The sequence below is a fragment of the Myotis lucifugus genome, unplaced genomic scaffold (assembly GCF_000147115.1).
Source record: "Myotis lucifugus unplaced genomic scaffold, Myoluc2.0 scaffold_291, whole genome shotgun sequence".
In the NCBI taxonomy this organism is placed as follows: domain Eukaryota; kingdom Metazoa; phylum Chordata; class Mammalia; order Chiroptera; family Vespertilionidae; genus Myotis; species Myotis lucifugus.
In genome coordinates, this window is record NW_005871339.1 from 521,908 (window position 1) to 540,834 (window position 18,927).

The 18,927-nt window shown below is 58.2% G+C and overlaps 1 protein-coding gene across 1 annotated transcript in view; it reads right to left on the minus strand.

Annotated features, from left to right (window-relative positions):
- Positions 1-243: 243 nt before the first annotated feature.
- TSPEAR (thrombospondin type laminin G domain and EAR repeats) overlaps positions 244-18,927 on the minus strand; it is a 60,798-nt gene continuing 42,114 nt past the window's right edge. The window contains 9 exon segments of the mRNA XM_023763550.1: positions 244-810; positions 3,479-3,580; positions 5,819-6,006; positions 10,360-10,589; positions 11,734-11,920; positions 13,135-13,361; positions 14,380-14,511; positions 15,793-15,946; positions 16,904-17,093. Of these exon segments, the coding sequence (XP_023619318.1) occupies positions 657-810; positions 3,479-3,580; positions 5,819-6,006; positions 10,360-10,589; positions 11,734-11,920; positions 13,135-13,361; positions 14,380-14,511; positions 15,793-15,946; positions 16,904-17,093 (1,564 nt within the window). The 3' untranslated portion in view covers positions 244-656.

An 18,927-nucleotide genomic window follows, 5' to 3' on the forward strand; every position in this document is an offset into this window, starting at 1 on the left:
GGGAGCACTGGCCCCGCGGAGGCAGCCCAGTCCATCCTGCACACCCACCAGCTGCAGTGAGGGGTAAACTGAGGCCGGAGGAAGCAGCTCTGTGTAGGAGAGGTGTCCCCCGACGGCACTGGTGACTAGGGACCTGGGGGCGCCTCCGCTTTGGTGGCAGAGCGAGGCCCCAGGACGTGCTCACGGAGAGCCGAGGCCCCCAGAAACACGCAGACGCAGCCCTGCTCTGTGTAAAGAGTCATAAATATATTTCAGTGTAGACAACGAACAATAAATAGCTGCATGAACGTGGAGGACAGCCTCACGCCTGCTCCCCGTCTGGGCTCGACAACCAGGGCAGCGTGGCCAGGCCCCAAACGGACGCCGCAGGGAAGGTGCCCGGCTTCTGCGTGTGAGGTAAACAGTTGTATGAACTTTCCTGTGAAGCGACACCCCCGCAGGGCAGCTCTGGTTTCCGGGCGAACACCCACGAGCCCCCGGCATCTGTCCACGCTGGGCACCAGACCAGAGAGGTGACCGACGTCTCCAGTTGGGGGAGGGCCAGGACAGCGAGACGGCAGCTCTGGAAGCGAGGAGCATCTCCCCAGAGGTTCCAGGGCTTCTCGGGGGGCTCCGGGGTGCAGTGAGGTGGGTCCTGTTCCCGGGGGCCAGGCCCATCACCCTGTCCTGAGCTTCAGCACCCGGGAGAGGGGCTCCTTGGCGCTGGAGTAGACGAGGTAGGAGCCGGCCGTGGTGCGGAAGGTCTCCCAGTCCCGGCAGCCGAAGGTCGGGAGGCTGTGCACAGCCACGAAGCCTTCGTACCCCTGCCACCTGCGGGAGAGACACGTCAGCCTCGGGCGGGCGGTCTGTGCCAGGCGGCTGGCAGGGCGGGGAGAAGCTGCCCGCACGTCCAGGCTGCGCACTCCCTGGGCTCCTGCCCCACCCAGTGGGCAGCCTGGCCCTCTGTGCTCTTCTCCAGGCCTCCCCCCGCCTCCCCCCTGTGCACAGCACAGAGGGGCCACATGTCCCCGGGCAGCACAGCTGCCTGGTTATGCTCTCAGAGAGCTAAACGAGGAGCCTGCAAAGGGGGAAATGGAGGCCTGGAAGGAGGAGCCTGCCCTGTCCACCACCTGCAGCTCCTCATGTCCACCCAGACACTGGTCCCGGCCAGAGTGCCCTGGGGACTCTGCCACCTGGGGGTGGGGGTGGGAGGGGGCAGTGGCAGGGGGGGTCCTGGCAGTGTTGAGGGGTAACTAAGCCCACACCGTCCCCACTCCTGGGCCACAGTTGACATTGAGGCGCCTGCCCTCAGACACACACCTGCCACAACATGGGTATGGCACCCCTGCTTTTCCGCGAAGGAAGCACGTTCCCGGCACACTGCTCTGCACCTCCCTGCCCCCCCAGTTTGGACCTGGAACCCGGCCCATGGCCCGCTGCTCATGCAGTCAGCGGTTTCCGGGTTTTGCCTTCAAAAGGGATTTACTGACAGGTGGTTCCAACTTTTGTAGGGTGGCGCTCTCACAGCGGGTGCTGGGTTCAAAGGCAGGAGTCGTTTTAATTTTGTTATTTTTCCAGAAAGGCCGGGCGGTCCCTGTCCTGATGGGAAAGGGCCAGGGTTCTGCTGCCCCCCCCCCCCTTCCACGCATCACTCCCAGAAGAACGGAGGAAAGAGAATGTGTCATCCTCCTGCTTTGAGAATAACAACGTCCAATGTTTATTCACATCTTTCATTGTTTTCTTCTGAAAATTCCTGTTCATAATATTTTGCCCATTTTTCTGAATTAAAAAAATATTTTATTATTTTGTAGGGGTTCCTTTTCTGTCATAAGTGTGGTAAAGTTTGTCTTTTGATTTTGAATAGGATGTCTTTTTCCATTTAAAACTTTTAAAGGTAGGTAGTCAGCCAGGTGACCTATTTCCAGCCTTGTTTAAGGAGATCGCCATGTCTTCTTGTACAACTTTGTGGTTGTAAAAAAATCATCTTAGCTTTTCCCTAATATTTCTATAGTTCAACTTTTTACATTTAGATGCCTAATCCTCATAAAACTTCTTTTTCTATATCATATGAAGCAGGAATAGAGCTGTATTTTCTTCCAGATGGACAGAAAATGATATACAAATTATTTTACTAAGTCATGCATCCTTTTTCATTGAATTGAAATACAACATTTATCACATTAAATGGCCGTAATTATTGGCTTTCTTGTGGAGTGTATTACACCCCCCTACAGGTTTATTTCTGCAAAAGCCACACGGCTTTCCTGGCACACCGCCAGAGCCTCCTTCCCTGTTTTCATTCTTCCAATTTTTCTTGGCCATGTTCGAAAATTTAGTCTTAATGAATTTAATTAATTTTAAAATTATGCTGTCATGTTGAACACTCTACAGCAAAAAAATTAGAAAGTTGATTTTCCTAGTAAAACATAGATGACCAAAATTGTCTCAAGAAGAGACGGAAAACCTGGTTACGCCAATGACCACGGGAGACGCTGGAAAAGGGACCTGGCCCAGGTGGCTTTAGAGCGGGGTGTAACCTAATCACAAAGGAAATAGCTAAATCCCACTATTGAAGTTCTCCAGCCCAGAGGCCTGGGTGGACAAGTTGGTAGCGGGTACCTATTGAGTCAGGCTCCACCTCAACCTGGGTAGAGGTGCGGCCCCAGAAGAAAACCACAGACCAATTTCAGTTCCTATTAAAGATGCAAAGCTCTTAAATCATTCCGAAACAATTGGTAGCCACTGGCATAGTAAGTAATTACATAGGATCGAGTGGCACTGGTCCCAGGAATTCGAAGAAACCTCTCAGAAGTCATTGCGTCAACAGATTAACAGAGAAGAGCCAGGCCGCACACGGAGGAATGCTGGCCCACGGGACCAGCGGCCTCGGCCCGGCCCCCGTCCTGCTCAGCCCCGCGGCCCTGAGCCTGCGCTCACCACGTCAGCCGGGCACACTGCTGGCCTCACGGGCTCCGGGAGGTTCCAGCTACTGGGAACACCAGGTAAACAGTGAAAACACGAGCAGGAAAGAGGCCAACTGGCTGGTATTCAGAGAGGCAGTTGTGTTCTCAGGACTCCCATGCGCCTCTGCTCCAAAAAACGGTCAGAGTTGATCGTTTGGTGGGTTGGCCGGGTGGCTAGACACAGAAATTGTCACAAAAAGCAGCTGGAAACGGGACTGGAAAACCCAAGCGCTGTGCTTACAGTACGTGAGCAACAGCCAGAGTGAACGTAGCAAGGGTGGCGCAGTGCCCGTGTGAGGACGTGAACTGTTCCCGAAGGCGCGTGACACGGGGGGAGCCCTGCCGGCGACCTGGGTGGGAACATGTGATAGAATCCTGTGTCTGCACACTGCACCCGGCCAGACTCAAGGATGTGAGCATTGGCATGACTAGGGTCACCTGGCTGACCCAGGGCATGACTGGGACTGGGCAGGGAAGGGGGGGCTATCCCAGGTGAACCAGGTGGGGAGAAGGGTGCCGCCTTCCCAGCTGTTTACCTGTAAATAATACTGTTTACTGAGAAGGTATTTCCGTCAAAGGAGTTGGCAACCACCAAGAAGTAATCTTCGCCCACTGAGAAGAACTCCCAATCCAGAGCGCTGTGGGAACAAGGGGACAGCATTAGGGGCCAATGTTAGGGGACAGGCATTAGGGCACGGAGCCTGAGGTACCCCAGAGCTCGGATGCTGGTTTCCAGCCAGTTCTCCTAATCCCAGAACTTGGGGCCCAGGCCCGACCTCAAACCCACAGAGGAGGGGCCAGGCCCGAAGGGAGTGATTTTCTCAGCCACACAGGGAGTTTAGTCATTCACTTGAAATTAAAAAAATGTTTTCAATTATAGTAAAATACATATAAAATTTTAACAATTTTTAAAAATCCTCACCCAAGGATGTGCTTAGAGAGGGGGAGAGAGAGAGAGAGAGAGAGAGAGAGAGAGAGAGAGAGAGAGAGAGAGAGAGAGAGATGGGTTGCCATTTGGGCATCAAACCTGCAACCCAGGTATGTGCCCTGGCTGGGAGTTGAACCGGCAACCTTTTGGTGCATGGGACGACGCTCAACCGACTGAGCACTCCAGCAGGGCTCATTTTAATCACTTTTAAGTGCACAGCTCGGTGGCATTAAGCACATTCACAGTGTTGTGCAACCACCACCACCATCCATCTCCGGAACTTTCCATTCTTTGTGTGTCCGGCTTATTTCACGCAGCGTCTTGTCCTCTAGGTTTTCCCATGTGGTAGCCTTGTTGGAATTTCATTCCTCGTTAAGGCTGAATACTGTCTACAGTGGCTTATCCCTTCACCCGTCGATGGACACTTGGGTTGCAAGTGTGAATGGTGTTGCTATGAAATGGGTACAAAGTCTTTCACTTTGAAGGGGTTGATATAATCAGAAAAGTGCTAAGCTCAGGGGCGTTCCTAAGGGCTGGCAGCACCCTGGAGGTGGAAACGTGAGGAAAGTTGCCATCCCCGCTCCCCTTCCCGCTCCTTCCCGGACACCAATAAGGTGCCCACATAGAAACGGTCCCCTCCACTGGGAAGCTGTGTGTCTTGTTGCAAACGGACACGTGCATTCTGTCTTAGTCGAGAAGCTCCTGAATCGGCTAAGGATGAGTCTGTGCAGACTCGGTCAGTTCTGAGGGCTCTGACAGATAACTTCCTGGGAGACCACCCCAGAACCCTGTCCCTCCAGGAGGCCCCACCATCACCTCTCTGGTGACTGCAGGCCCTGTGCCCACCTCACAGGTGAGGAAACTGAGGCTGCAGCCACACACTAGTCGGTCAGACCCCGAGGCCCGGCCAGTGAGTCTGTGTCTGGTGGCCTTGGGCTGAGGCCTGGTCGGGCAGCAGAGGGCCCCCTGTCTGGCGGAGACTCACTGCAGGCTCCCTCCCGGTGGGGACTGAGAGCCCTGGCCGAGAGCAGGGTGCTCGGGCAGGACCCCGGGAGTGAGGGGGTGTCAGGACAGTGCTGGCGAACCTTTTGAGCTCGGCGTGTCAGCATTTTGAAAAACCCTAACTTAACTCTGATGCCGTGTCACATATAGACATTTTTTTGATATTTGCAACCATAGTAAAACAAAGACTTATATTTTTGATATTTATTTTATATATTTAAATGCCATTTAACAAAGAAAAATCAACCAAAAAAATGAGTTCGCGTGTCACCTCTGACACGCGTGTCATAGGTTCGCCATCACTGCCCTATCCTCTGAGGGTTTTTTTTGGTTTTTATTCTTTAGAACAACTGCACTTAGTCAAAAGGTGGAAACGACCTACATGTGCATCAACGGACAACTGGGTGAGTGAAATGTGGTCTGTCCACACGATGCCTATCATTTGGCCACACAGGAATGCAGCATGACACGTGTTCTTGTGTGTGAATGTCCACCACAGGGGTCCGCGGGGACCGGCAGCCGACTGGTGGTGCCAGGGGCTGGGGACCAGGGGGAGGGGTGACAGTGAAAGGCAGGGGGTTTCTTTCCCAGGCATGTGATGTCCTAAAATCACCTGTGGTGATGGTTGCACATACCTGTGAATTTAATACAAACGAACCACACTGTTTCAAAGGAATTAGAGTCAAGATTATAAACATGAGCCACAGAATCCCTCCACTGGCCCTGGAGAAGCCTTGCAACATGCAGGAGTGAGGCCACGCCCCACCGACGAGGGATGCAGGCAGCCTTCTGTGCTGGTGGCCACCGCGTGTGGCTTTGGGGACCGTGCAGGAGGCTGGGCCTGCCGCCTCCTCAGGGTGGGCTCGGTGGGGGCGCAGCGGGGAAGGTCGCTGTGAGCCGACCCGATGCTGTGCCCGGCCGGCCTTGCCCTCCCTCCCAGCCATACCTGCAGGTCGGGATCTCCTGGAACTTGACGAATGTCTGTGCGGTGACGTTCAGCTCGTAGATGACCGAGTTGATGACGTAGGAGTCATTTTGCACTTGCATTTCCACATCGTAGCTGTGACTGTTGGCAACAGCGAGAAAGATCCTGTCTCCAATATGGAAGACTTCCCAGTCCGCGGCGCCAAATGTCTGGGAGGGAAGGAGAGGAGGGCAGGGCACACTCATGAACAGAGACGGCAGGAGCCGCCAAGTGACGCCACACACACACACACACACACACACACACACACACACACACACACCCCGCCGAGCTCGTCAGGCAAGGTCCCCGCTCTCCAGCCTGGATTTGCTCAATTTCCCACGGCAGCGACTCTCACTCCCTTTACAAACATGAGTGCCAGTTGTTCCTGTACCTGAACGGTGCCATCTGGGGTGACTGCTTCTTAGCCATCTGTGCCACCCACTCCCCCAAGCCCCAAGGCTGCCCTTCCTTCAAGGTCTAGCTGCTACCACACCTCTTCCAGGGAGCCCTCCCTGCTTCCTCCAGTCTGGCCCTGAACTCTGAAGCAACCTGTAGGTACCTCGTGTGTTTCTCACTATGAGCTGTTCCTGCCTGGGGTTCTCCTTTGGTTCTCCCCACAGCCCCATCTCTGGGTTCCCGTGCACGCTGCTGCTCCTAAATCACTTGTCACCCTCGAGGCTGAGGTGTGCAGGGTCAACAGGGCTGGGCTTTGGCGCGAGTGGCCTGCTGTGGAGCCTGTGCCCCCGACCGCGAGCTGCATGAGCTGATTGGCATGTGGGGCCCACGAGGAGGAAGGTGACGTGTAGCTCACGGCCAGCATCTCGGGCCTAATGGCGGTGCTGGTGCAGGGGGAGGAGAGGACCAGAGAAATCCAGATCCAGGCCCTGGCCTGAGCTCCGGAGAGAGAGGGCAGGGCAGAAACGAAAGGAGCCATTTTCCTGGGGAGCGAGGGGCAGGTGCAGGGAGAGGCCCAGGGGTGAGAGAGGGAGACCCTGGCAGGGCACTGTGGCAGGGGACAGTGTTTTTCCCCACGCCCAGCAGAGGGCGACATTGTCCGCCTCAGCCCAGCCCAGGTAGCTGCTGCTGAGAACATTCCTGGGGGCCCCTAAGCTGGGCTCGGAGCCAGGAGCTCTAGAAACAGGTCTGGATCGGTCCTGAGGAGCGGAGCCAAGTAAGGTGAAGCCAAAGGCTGACTCACTAGGACAAGGACCGGAACCAGACACCTGGCGGTCCCTGAGCTTGGTAAGGCCTTTCTGGATCAGCCTGTCCTCTCCTCCACGCGGCTCCGGGAGGTGGCACCATTCTTTCCCTGGGGCGCCCCACGACCTCTGAGCAGGCTCGGACACTGGGGGCCGCAGGGGCCTTCAGCATCACCCACCCGGTGGCTGCTTCACAGACAGCGACAGTTACAGACCCACACGGGGCTGAGAGTCACACACATGCGGCGGTGACTTCCCAGAAACCGAACAGGAGATGTCAGACTGTTACTAGTAGATCCCAGCTCCTCTGACCTGTGCTGGGGAGACCATGTCAATGGGAAACAGCACACACGTGTGCACGAGTAAATGTACATCCCTGTGTGCACACACCTGCGTGGACACACACCTGTGCACACCTCCTGCATGCATGCGTGCACACGGGCACTCCCACACAGTTCAGGGGCCAGGAGCTGTAAGAGAGGATCTCCCCCAGCACTTCCTGGGGCTCTGAGCCACTGGACTCAGACCGCTCCCTTCTCCTGAGCCCCAGCACAAGGGTGACAGAAGGGGGCCCGGGAGGGTGCTGGGGCACTGGCAGCAGGGGAAGAAGAGGCCCTGAGGTGTGGCGGGGGCGGGAGGCAGGGAGGAGTGTCAGGTGGGCGTGGCTCAGAGGGGCTGTCATCCCGCCTCTGCTCCGTGTACCCGGCCAGTTGGAGCCAATACAGCAAATACGAGGAGCTTCGTTCCATGCGAATTTCAGAGAAACAACAATTTTCCAGGACTTGTGTATCCCATGCAATACCCAGGACATGCTTTTACTAAAAAGTCATTTCTTGTTTCTCTAGAATTCAAATGGAACAGGCACCCTGTAGTTGATCTGGCCACAGGCCAGCAGAGACCTGCATGGGGCTGGCTGGGTCACAGTCACTACTGTCAGTGACCCCTCATCCCCACAGCGTGGCTGCCAGGAGCCCCCAGAGCGGGGCCAACACCTGCACCCTGGGCCAGAGGCTGGGCTCCCTGCACTGGGAAGCAGGTCTGAAGCTGCCTGGGGCGGCAGCAGCCTGAGGCACCTGCTGGGCTGGGCGGCTCTCCCCTCCTTCCCTCCTTCCAAGGGAATTCCCCCGGAGCCCTGCCCTGCCAGCCTGGCATGGCGCCGGGGGCTCGGGAGCACCTCTTGGGGTGATGGTGCCGCCTGGAGCCTCTGGAGCCCCTGACAGCCTCCCTCGAGGGTGGGTGGCCTCCCAGGGTCATCGGACCAGTGTGGGCAAGGAGGTCCTCGGGTTCCAGCTTGGATGGAACAAAGAACCAAGGGGGTGGGAGTGCCCGGGAGAGGGCAGGGGGGTGGGGACACTGCCAGGGGAAGACACCCAAAGGGTCGTGGGGCAATGCTGCCATCCTCACTGCAGGCAGCTGGCTAAGGTGGGCAGTGGTCTTATCCTGGGAGGCTGCGGAGAGCACCACACTCTGGGTACCCCTCCGAGCTCCCCCTACCCAGCAGACCCTCCAAGCCATGCTGCCTGGGCCACTGCCAGCTCCTGCCTCCCAGAGCCAGCGGAAGTCACTGGAGAAAGCACCCTCTCCCTGGAGCATCCGCCCGCGTTGAGCCCGGCCCCTCCCAGGTCCCTTCTGGGAGTGGGGACCACAGGAGGGTGCTCTCTCACACCACCCTCCGTACAGAGGTGGATCTTAACCAACTTTCTTGCCTCTTTCTTTCTTTTCATTTGCTTCTGGACATTTACATTCTTGGTGGAGACTGTTTCCAACAAGCCCACAGCTTCCCCGCCACCTGCACACCCGCTGGCCACTCCGTGCAGCACCTCCATGCGTCCCATCCGCCTGCCTGGCTCAACGCTCCCTCCATCACTGACCCTCTCCCGGGGGCCCTGGGCACTCAGCCACCCTCTGCCCCAAGCCTTCCCGGCTCTGGGTCCTCAGGTCCACCAGGGACTTAGCCATCAGCCCCACCTCCCAAGGCTACATCCTCGGGAACCTGCTTTACCACCTCAGCCTTGTCCCGCCCCCCCTAACCCAGACGCCTTTGCACCTCCTCGGGCTAATTCCAGTCAGAGATCCCGTCCCCCTGGGCAGACCTGGGCCAGCCCATTGCTGAGCCCTTTCAGATCAGCACGCACGCCCCCAGCACCTCCTCCTCTCACAGGACGGCTGCACTGTGTTCCCGAGTCTCCATGTGCTTAGCCACCACAGCAATGACCAACAACGTGTAAGGAGCCTCAGTTTCCCACGAGTAAGAGAGGACTAGTGGCAGAAGTTACCTCACAGGCCCAGCCAGCATGGCTCAGTGGTTGAGCTTCGACCTATGAACCAGGAGGTCATGGTTCGATTCCTGGTTGGGGCACATGCCCGGGTTGCGGGCTTGATCCCCAGTGTGGGGTGTGTAGAAGGCAGCTAATCAGTGATTCTCTCTCATCACTGATGTTTCTGTCTCTCTCTCCTCTCCCCTCCTCCCTGAAATCAATAAAAATATATTTAAAAAAATAAAAAGAATAATGCCTCACCCCAGTCCTGTTTCCCCCAGTGAACCCCCCACCCCACCTGGGAAACAGCACCCTGAGTATTAACCTTGGAGTCATGCTGGCTCTTCCCGGCCTCACTGTCCAGTCAACAGCTCTCGTGAATTCAGCTTCCTGAACGTGCTTTAGAAGCCTCCACAGCTTCCAGATGCTGCTGCCACCTCCCTCGTCCGGGGCCGCAGCTCCTGCCCTGCGATTGGCACATGCACGGCCCCGCCCTGCTCCTGCGCTCCTGTCATGGTCCACGTCACAGCCGCCTGGGACACGTGAGGTCCGCAGGGTGTCTAATGCTGACCACCCTAATAAATACTCCTGCAGCCTGATCACAGGTCCTGCCAGCCAGCCCATGGCGACCGGGACCAGCTGAGGGACCTCGAGGTCTGAGGGAACATGGAGAGTGCTGCCCCCACCCGCCACATGTGGCCAGGTCAGTGGTCAGCTGTCCGCCTGCCCCAGGGCAGGAGCCTGACACCCAGGGGTGGCCAGACAGTGGGGGTCAGGAGGCCAGTCTGAGCACCCGGCGCAGCCAGGACATCTTTGTGACATAGGGACAGCCAAGCCAGCGCACCCCTCCTCTCATGTTAGGGCTCCCCAGGCTCTTTTGGGGGAGGCTGCCGTGTGCAACATGACTCAGCCTGAGCCTTATTCAGGGGAGGCACCTGGGGTGGAGGCACAGGGGTGAAGGTCCCAACCGGCACCGGTCCTGGCTGGGGCCCCGACCCGGCATCACCAGCGCTGTGTGGGGTCAGGTAGGCCCTGGGGCGCAGGGCGCAGTGCCGTTCCTTACCAGGAAAGACTGGAAGAGCCGGAAGGAGCCGACCAGCCAGACGTACAGGTGGGAGTGCACCTTGGTGGACGTGCCGTTGAAGGCGTTGGCCACCACCAAGAAGGAGTAGGGCCCCACCGTGAAGAACTCCCAGTCGTAGGCGCCGGAGGTGGCGATGGTCTGGTTGGCCTCGAACAGGCGCGTCCGAGGGTTCCACTTGTAGATGACGCTGTCGATGTTGTGGTTATCTCCTGGAAGCCAAGCGGCTGCGTTGAGGAAGTGGGCACGGAGCTCTGCCGAGGCCCCCCTGGACCCTGCCCCAGGGGCCCTGCTGCCTGTCTGGTCCAGCCAGGCCTGGGCCACTCTGGGCATGGCCTGCTCACCCCACACTCTCCTGCACCCTCACGCCCCAGCGAGGACGCCCTTCAGGCGGCTCACTCCTGCCTCTGCCCAGATGAAAGCCCTCGGGGGGCTCCCCTTTGGGTGGCTCAGGACCCTCCCCATGGCCTTCAGGGTCTTGGAGGTGGAGCCCCCTGCCTCTTCCCAGCCTCACCTGTCACAGCCCAGGGCCCCCTGGCTCCCACCTCTCCCACAGGTCAGGCCGCATGCTCCCTGGGGCCCCCCTGGCCAGCCTCTCACTTCCATGGAGAGCATGGTGAGCGGGCTCCTGGGGTCGCCCTGCCCATCAGCGGGTGGTGGGGGCTCCTCAGGCCCCCACAGAGCTCCCTTGTGGGTCTCGGGCTCAGGGAAACTCTGAGCATGGAGCCCACTGAGGCCTGAGCTAGAGATGCCCTGCAGGGCCGCAGCCACCTTGGACCCGTCCGGCCCTGAGTCACAGGACGGGGAAGGGCTTGCCGAGGTCACTAGTTGAGGTGGGGGATTGCTGGCCCAGAAACAAGGTTAGCCGGCCCCTCGAAGCCTGTCCCCCACCACACCCACGATTCACAGAGTCTGGGTGCACACGATGACCTGTTCTCAGAAACCAGGTCTACATCCTTCCAGCGACACCCCCACCTGTCCACACCCCGCCCCTGGGCTGACCCTGGGCCTGCTGGTCAGAGAGGTCACCTTCCCACCATGTCAGTCAGATCCTCCCAGAAGGAGGTGAGTTAGTTGGTCAGTTAGTTAGTTTTAAATGAGGCAGTCTGGGCAGCCAGGTGGCCCTCATTTCCGTGGCGACTCTCCTGGGGGCGGCACTGACCACCAGTCTTCCTACCTGGACAGATGGGAGGTGCTCAGGTGTGCTCACCCTCAGAGGTCACACCGGGTGGCTGAGCCCGAGGAATCGGGCTGCTGTGATTTATTGTCGTTTTTAATGAGATGAAGACGAGCCTGGCAGGTGAGTCATGCCCGCCCCTGGGAGGGTCACCTTCGGGTTGCAGGTCACAGCCCTACCTTCCCTGTGGTTGGCCACGGCCAGGAAGTGCTCCCCAGCCACCTCGAAGGCCTCCCAGTCCCGGGCGCTGTGGGTGGCCACCCTCTGGTAGGGCGTGAACCGCAGCTTTCTCGGGCTCCATTTGTAGATGACGGAGAACTCCTGGCCCTTTTCGTTGGGGTCAAAGTTGGCCACAGCCAGGAAGATCTGCAAGAGAGGACGGGACACTCGGCTCCCTGCCCGCAGCCAGGGTCTGTGCAGGCTTCCCAAGAGCCGTGTCTGTCTGCATGGGCAGGCGTTTGTCTGCTCACTGTTCTACCCCCAGTGGGTGGGTCGGGGTAGGGCCAGGGCTGTACCCAGCACATGTGTGTAGGTGCAGGGACGGAGCTGAGCCCACCCTCTGTTACTGATGGCCTCGGCGGCCTGGGAGCCTGACTGTCTCCAGACCCGTTCATTACGTTTAAAAGCCTTAAATGTGCCATATGCCCCAGTCCATTACTGCCACGTCTACCTCCCAACCCCAGGAAAAGCTTCATCACAAAAGTGTTCCTCATCACCCACGGGAGTAGGAAAGGCCGTAATGCCCTACTCCCACTCCCCCCCACCTCCAGAAAGTGGTGTTTGCCACGCAGCCGAGTAGGACACAGAAACCCCCTACGTGTGACGTGACCAGCGGGCATGATCGTGCGCTTATGTGGCTCTAACGGGGGCCAGGAGCTTGGCCTGTAGGGCGTGCGCGCTGGAACTAGGAGCCAGAATGCCCAGGTAAGTCCTGCATCTGCTTAGGCAACCGGACAGATGATTTCCTCCTTGTTTTTCCAAATTTCCCTATTTTTCTTTTGTGTAAAGTTATTATTTTTGATAATTAAAACATAAGCACCTTTAAAACATCATCAACCAAATAACCAGAGAGCAAGTCATTCATTCACCATGTTGGATCGGGCATAAGAACCATGGTGGGCTGCCAGACACAGGGGGGCAGGGGCTTGTCTGCTTGCTCACTGCTGTACCCCCAGTGGGTGGGTCCAGGTGGGGGCAGGGCTGTACCCGGCATGCGTGTTTCGGGGGGAAAAGGCAGAATCGGGCGGGCGGATCTGTTGCATTCTCTCATGGCTCCTGCCTTGTTGACGGGTCCAAGTCAAATGACCTCCACAGGGTTCTAAGTTAGCAATGAGGGTCTGCACAGACCCGGGCGGCATCTTAGCAATGGCCTTTCCTAGTGTGTCGGAAGCTGAGCAGACTTTCTCAGGCCCCGTCTGGGAATAGAGACGCAGCCAGGTGTCTGACCGGGAAGCCGTCTGGAATCTGACAAAGGCCTTGGAGCCTCGAGAAACACGTTTTCCTGGAGAAGCCATGTCAGGAGCCCAACCTCCGGACTCTGCAACTTTAAAAGGACGAGAGGGTCACGAACGCCGACTTGCCTTCTTCCCGATGGTGAAGTGCCTCCAGGACTGCGCTTGGTGTGTGCGGATGCTCTGGTACGAGGCGAACTTCCCGTCGGTCCACTTGTAGATGGCGGACGTGGCCTTCCGATTGGCGGTTGCTATGAAGAGCCCGGCCTCGGGGATGACGAAGACCTCGATGCCCAGCGTCTCCGAGCGCGTGAAGAGGCGCTGGTGCTCCTCCACGTAGTCCAGCCTCTCTTTGGCTTGTGAGAGAGACACGGAGACGGGTTATGGTCAGCGTTTCCCAGCACGGAAGCCTGGAGGCACCCTCCTGGGAGCAGCACCCCAGGCCCTGAGCCGTGACCCCGGGGCATTAGCGTGGGGCACGGGCAATTTGCTCAGAGCGCCTGTTCACCACCAGAGGCCTGCCAAGAAGCCCACTCGGCTTGTGTGGGTTTCAGGGTCCGGCAGGCCCCCAGTGGTACTCACTGGGGGGACCCGATGTGTTGGGTCCTTATGGGACATCTCCCAGGCTCACTGCGGCTACAAAAGGCTGTCCCCTAAGGTGACCCAGAGGGTGGAGCCAGGAGCTCGAGAGCAGTCCCGCTGGAGCTGGTCCCCTTCTGAGGACACCCAGGGCTACCTCACTCCCCCTTCCCACACCAGGAATGTAGCCCTGGACGGCTTGCTCAGTGGTTAGACCATCAGCCCGTGGACCGAAGGGTCTCAGGTTCTATTCCCAGTCAAGGGCACATACCTCGGCTGCAGGCTCAATCCCTGGCCCTGGTCTGGGTGTGAATGAGAGGCAACCTGTCGATGTGTCTCTCACATGGATGTTTCTCTCTCCTCCCCCATCCCCCTCACTCCTCTCCACTCTCTAAAAAAATCAGTGGAAAAAATATCCTTGGGTGAGAATAAAAAAAAAAGAAAGGAACGGATAGCCGCAAGGCTTGCTGCAGCAATAATGCCCTCGGGCCCCTGGCATCGTCACACTGAATCTATGACCTGAGCGCAGGCAGGGTGCGAGGAGGGAGAGTGGGCAGGGCCCCCCCGAGGGATGCTGGCTCCAGGGAGCCCCGAGCTCTTCCCTGGACAGGGATGAGGGGAGGTGACGAGCCCTGCCAGCCAGCCTGTGTGCCCAGGAGGGCGCATGGTTCCAGAGGAAACATGGGGGCTTGCTCTCTGAGTGGGGGTGCCTCCTATTCTCAGGTAACGCTGACTCTGAGCAGAGCCCCTAAGTCTCCAGAGCCCCGGGAGCCATGACCCCCCTCTCCACCTCACCTGCCAGCACGGAGACCCACTCGCTGCCCACGCACAGGTACAGCCCCCTCTGCCCGGCGTCAAACCAGAACTGGGCATCCTCCACTTTGGTGCACGGAGGCCGGGATCCCAGCGTCACCTTCATGTCGGTTTCTGGGGGAGACAGGAAGTGTCTGGTGAGTGTCCAGTGGAAACAAACTCCCTGGAGGAGGCGGTCCTGCCTTTGTCCCTGAAGCTGGGCTTCCAGGACCCACTCAGGGTCTTAAACGGGTCCCAGGAGGCAGGGAGACCCAGGGCGCGTGGCCCGCCCCAGGGCGTCTGCGTGGCAGGACGGGTAAAGCTCCCTGTGGCTCCAGGGCAGTATGTCCACCGCCCCCTGGACCGCCTGCTCTTCTGGAAATCCTCGTGACTACGGCATGCCTTCTCACCTCCCACATCTGTGACCAATGGGCATGAGTTTATCTAAACTTCCCTTTTGCTTAGTTCGGTGGCATTTTGAGCCCATCTCTCCTTGGAATTATGCCTCCATCTCAGGTCAAACACACACGTCCTAATGAGCTACTCGGCCACTTCAGAGTGATAGCTGCCCTGTGGCCCAGGCCCGAGGCCAGGCTGTGACACTGCCCACGCCCTTGACCCTCGCAGCCTGGGGCAGAGGCCTGGGGGCCGAGTCCGGCCCCCTGGGAACCCCGGCGGTTACAGCGGTCCATGTCTCCTGAGGAAGATGCCCAGAGGCCTCCTGCCCAGGGGCTTGAAAACACAGTTACAGGACTGGCTCTCAGTGTCACCCGCTCAAGGTCGGGGGTGTGCCCAGTGAAGCTGGGAGAGGGCCAGGTTGTCCTCCCACCTCCCCGAATAGTGGGGGGTTAGGTGGATGGGTGAGGGGGTTGGATTCTCCCTGGCAGGGGCTGTGGTTTACATAAATTGTCAATAGCCCTGCCACCATGGCTCAGTGGCTGAGCGTCGACCTATGAACCAGGAGGTCACGGTTCGATTCCCGGTCAGGCCACATGCCTGAGTTGCGGGCTTGATTCCCAGTGTAGGGCGTGCAGGAGGCAGCCAATCAATGATTCTCTCTCATCATTGATGTTTCTATCTCTCTTTCCCTCTCCCTTCCTCTCTCTTAAATCAATAAAACCATATTTTTTAAAATAATAAATAGTCACCATTGTACCTTTAGATTGGGAAGGTGCAAACAGAAACTAAAAAAACAGAGCTGGGGACCCTCTGGGCAGGGGGTTCACGGAAAATAGAAACATATCCTGCGAAGGTGGGGCCCCCACTGGGGCAGGGGCTGAGGTGTGGTGTCTCTCGGGGAGGGATGAGGAGAAAGGGCCCCCAGTGCTGCTCTGGGGACAAAGCAGGCAGCAGGTGGAAGTGGAGGCTCCAGAGGAAGCAGACTCTGAGGGGGAGCAGGTGGCCTGGCTTACTAACCATAGGGATATTTCAGCACCTCATTGTCCTCTGGCTTCCCCGTGAGACCCTGCAGGATTGGGGGGATGGACAGCACGAGCTCCGCATTCCTGCAGGGACACAGCCTGGGAGTGGCGTCGGAGCCGGGCAGCAGGACCAGCTGCCTGACCAGGCCCTGCGGAGAGAGGGACAGTGTGTTCAGACCCTGGGAGACGGTGGAAATGCTGTGGGGGCTAACCACTCTAGAGCTAGGAGGGAAGAGTCTGCATATAAGTTATGGGGGGGGCATTGGGTGCATCAGTGGAGAGCTAGACACTCTTCTGAGGTCACTGAACCACAAAGGGACTTTCCTGTGGACGAATCTAGAGTTACTGGCCAACATTGCTTATCTATCCGTCCATCCATCTACCCATCCATCCACCCATCCATTCATTTGTCTATTCACCCATCCATCCAACCATCCATCCATCCACCCATCCATTCATTTATCTATCTATCCATATACCATCCATCCAACCATACATCTATCCAATCATTCATCCATCCATCCACCCACCTATTCATCCATCTATCCATCCATCCATCCATCCATCCACCCATTCATCCACCCATTCACCCATCCAGCCAGCCAACATGACATCAGTGAATAATCACAGAGCACCTGCTATACATCAGGCATGTTTCTAGACAAGGACACACAGGGAACAAGGCTCCCCCACCTCCACTCTAGGAGAGAGACAGACAATGAGCAAACACACAGCTGGCCTGAAGGTGGTCAGGGCTACGATGAAGAGCCAGGGGTCGGATCTGGGAGGGCTGGGTGTGGGGTCATCTTCTCAGAGTGGTGGGAAAGGCCTCCGTGGTAAGAGGACATGGGGCAGGGCCCTGAGGGTGGAGGGTGTGAGCCGTGGCAGTAAAGGGGCCAGGTGGGCCAGGAAGAGGGGACAGGGAGTGCAAAGGCCTGTGTCAGGTGTGCCTGGCGTGTGTGGGACTCCCCTGAGCCTCGTGTTCCTCATTCCTGTCTGACACACACAATCTGTGGAGCCGGAGCATCGGGACAGCAGGCCTGTGGTGACAGCCCCTCTGTGAACACTGCGTGGGGAGGCCAGGCAGGCAGCCCCTCCACACTCACCGTGAACAGGCCTTTGGTCCTCCTCCGGCTGCCGATGAAGAAGCGGGCTCCTTGCACCGATAGGGCGGCTGGGAAGGGCACATCGGCAGTTCTGAAAACAGTGGGTGGGGGTTTAGCCGCGGGAGAGCGGCAGTGCAGGCCATTAGTGTAGAAAAGGACAGAGCGGTGCCGCGCGGGACGTGCCAGTGTCCTGGGGCGGCTGTAACAAAGGACCACAGGCTGGGCGGCTTCAACCACGGACACCCATTCCCTCACAGTTCTGGGGGCCAGAAGTCCAACACTGAGGTGTTGACAGGCCCGGACTCCTGCAGAAGGCTCCAGGGGGGTCCTTCCTGCCTCTTCCTGCTCCCGGGGGCTCCTGGGGGCTCCTGGCTGTGGCTGCATCACTCACTCTCTGTGCTCACCATCACATGGCTGCTCCCCTGGGCCTCTTCTCCTCTTCTTATAGGGACACCGGTCACTGGGTCAGGACCCTCCCTCTCCAGTGTGACCTCAACTGAGCTGGCTCACACCTGCAAAGGTGTTGTCTCTAAACAAGGTCCCAGGCCCGATGGGACACGAATTAGAGCGCCCCCTTTCGCCCCAGGACGAGGATCTTCTGCAAGAGCGTGTGCTGCCAGGAGATCCTCGCCATTTCACGGAACATCCAGTGGCTCCTATGGGCATGGGGTTTCCAGCCCGTTCACCCTCCACTGAGCCCTGGGGGTGGGGGGACAGATGGTGTCAGGGCAGAATGGGGTTCCCTCTCTGGTGACTTGAGGGTGTTGGAAAATGTGGCCGGAGTTGGGTCTTGATGTGCGGCGGAGGGCGGGGGGGGGTGGTGGCGCGCGGAACTCTGGGGAAAGGTGAGAAGGCGGGTGCCCCGTGGGAGAGGACTGTGTGGCTGGAGCTCCCGGGGCCGGAAAGCCAGTCACGGGCTCTCTCCTCACTGCCCAGCGTCTCCCGGGCCTGATGCCAGGTCCTCTGCTCCTTCCAGTCCTTGCCGTCTGGCTGCGGCTGGCCGTGGTATCAGCCCAGTGTCCGCACAATTCCCAGGTCACCTGAGTTCTGGCCTGTGCCCTCCATGGTGCCTGCAAGGCCCGTGAAGCCCGGGGCCTGAAATCCTCCGTGGCCACCATGGCTCCAGCCCCGGTGCCCCGCCCCGGCTGGGCCTTTTGCACCCTCCCCGCATGGAGCTGTCAGCTGCTGGCTCTCACCCTATAAAGGTCTGATGTAGCTGAGAGCGCGGTGGGGAGGGGTGGTGACTAAGACATGTTTAAACCAAGTGTATAAATGTTACGGATTCTTTTTATTATGGAGTAAGTTTCGTAATAACAAAGCAGAGTAAGATTCTACCTTTGAAAGTACTATTTGGTATAATGATAGATTTAAAGTAAGCTGGACCACTCGACGTGCAAACGTCTCCAGCCCCACTCAGCAAGGATGGATGGGGAGGCCCGTGGGTCAGCAGCTGGCCAGGCCGCAGGGACTCACTGTCCCTGGTCCAAAGCGAGGCGCTGGCCAGGACAAGAAATGAACTCGAGCTTCCCCGGGCCCGGGGCTGTGTCATAGTTACTCAGGACTCCTCGGCATGTTTATCTGGAGTTTTAATGAATATTTATCCCCTTATTTCAGATGTGGAAACTGAGTCAGAGAGGTTAGATGACCTGTTGAAAATCACACAGCAAGACCTGGGCCTCAAGCCGGGGCACAGCTCCCGCTTGGCTGTGGTGCCCAAGTTCCTATGATCCTCCTCTGTGGCCCTTTCACCATGGTAACAGCGCCCTGCAGGGCACATCCCCTGGGCAAGCTCAGCCTGGACTCACAATTCAGCTCCAGCCCAGGGCCAGGCGTTAGCTCCCCGGGCCCCCCCCCCCCCCCCGGGTGCCCTTTGCCCCTTAGAAGGGGGGCCTGCCCTTTGTTTCTTTAAAAAAGGGTTTCCTTGGGGGGAGGGGGCGCTGGCCCACCTGGCGGGTGGACCCAGGGATTCTCTTCCAAAGGGGGCCCCTCCCAAAAGTTGAACCCTCCCGCCCCGCCCTGGAAAA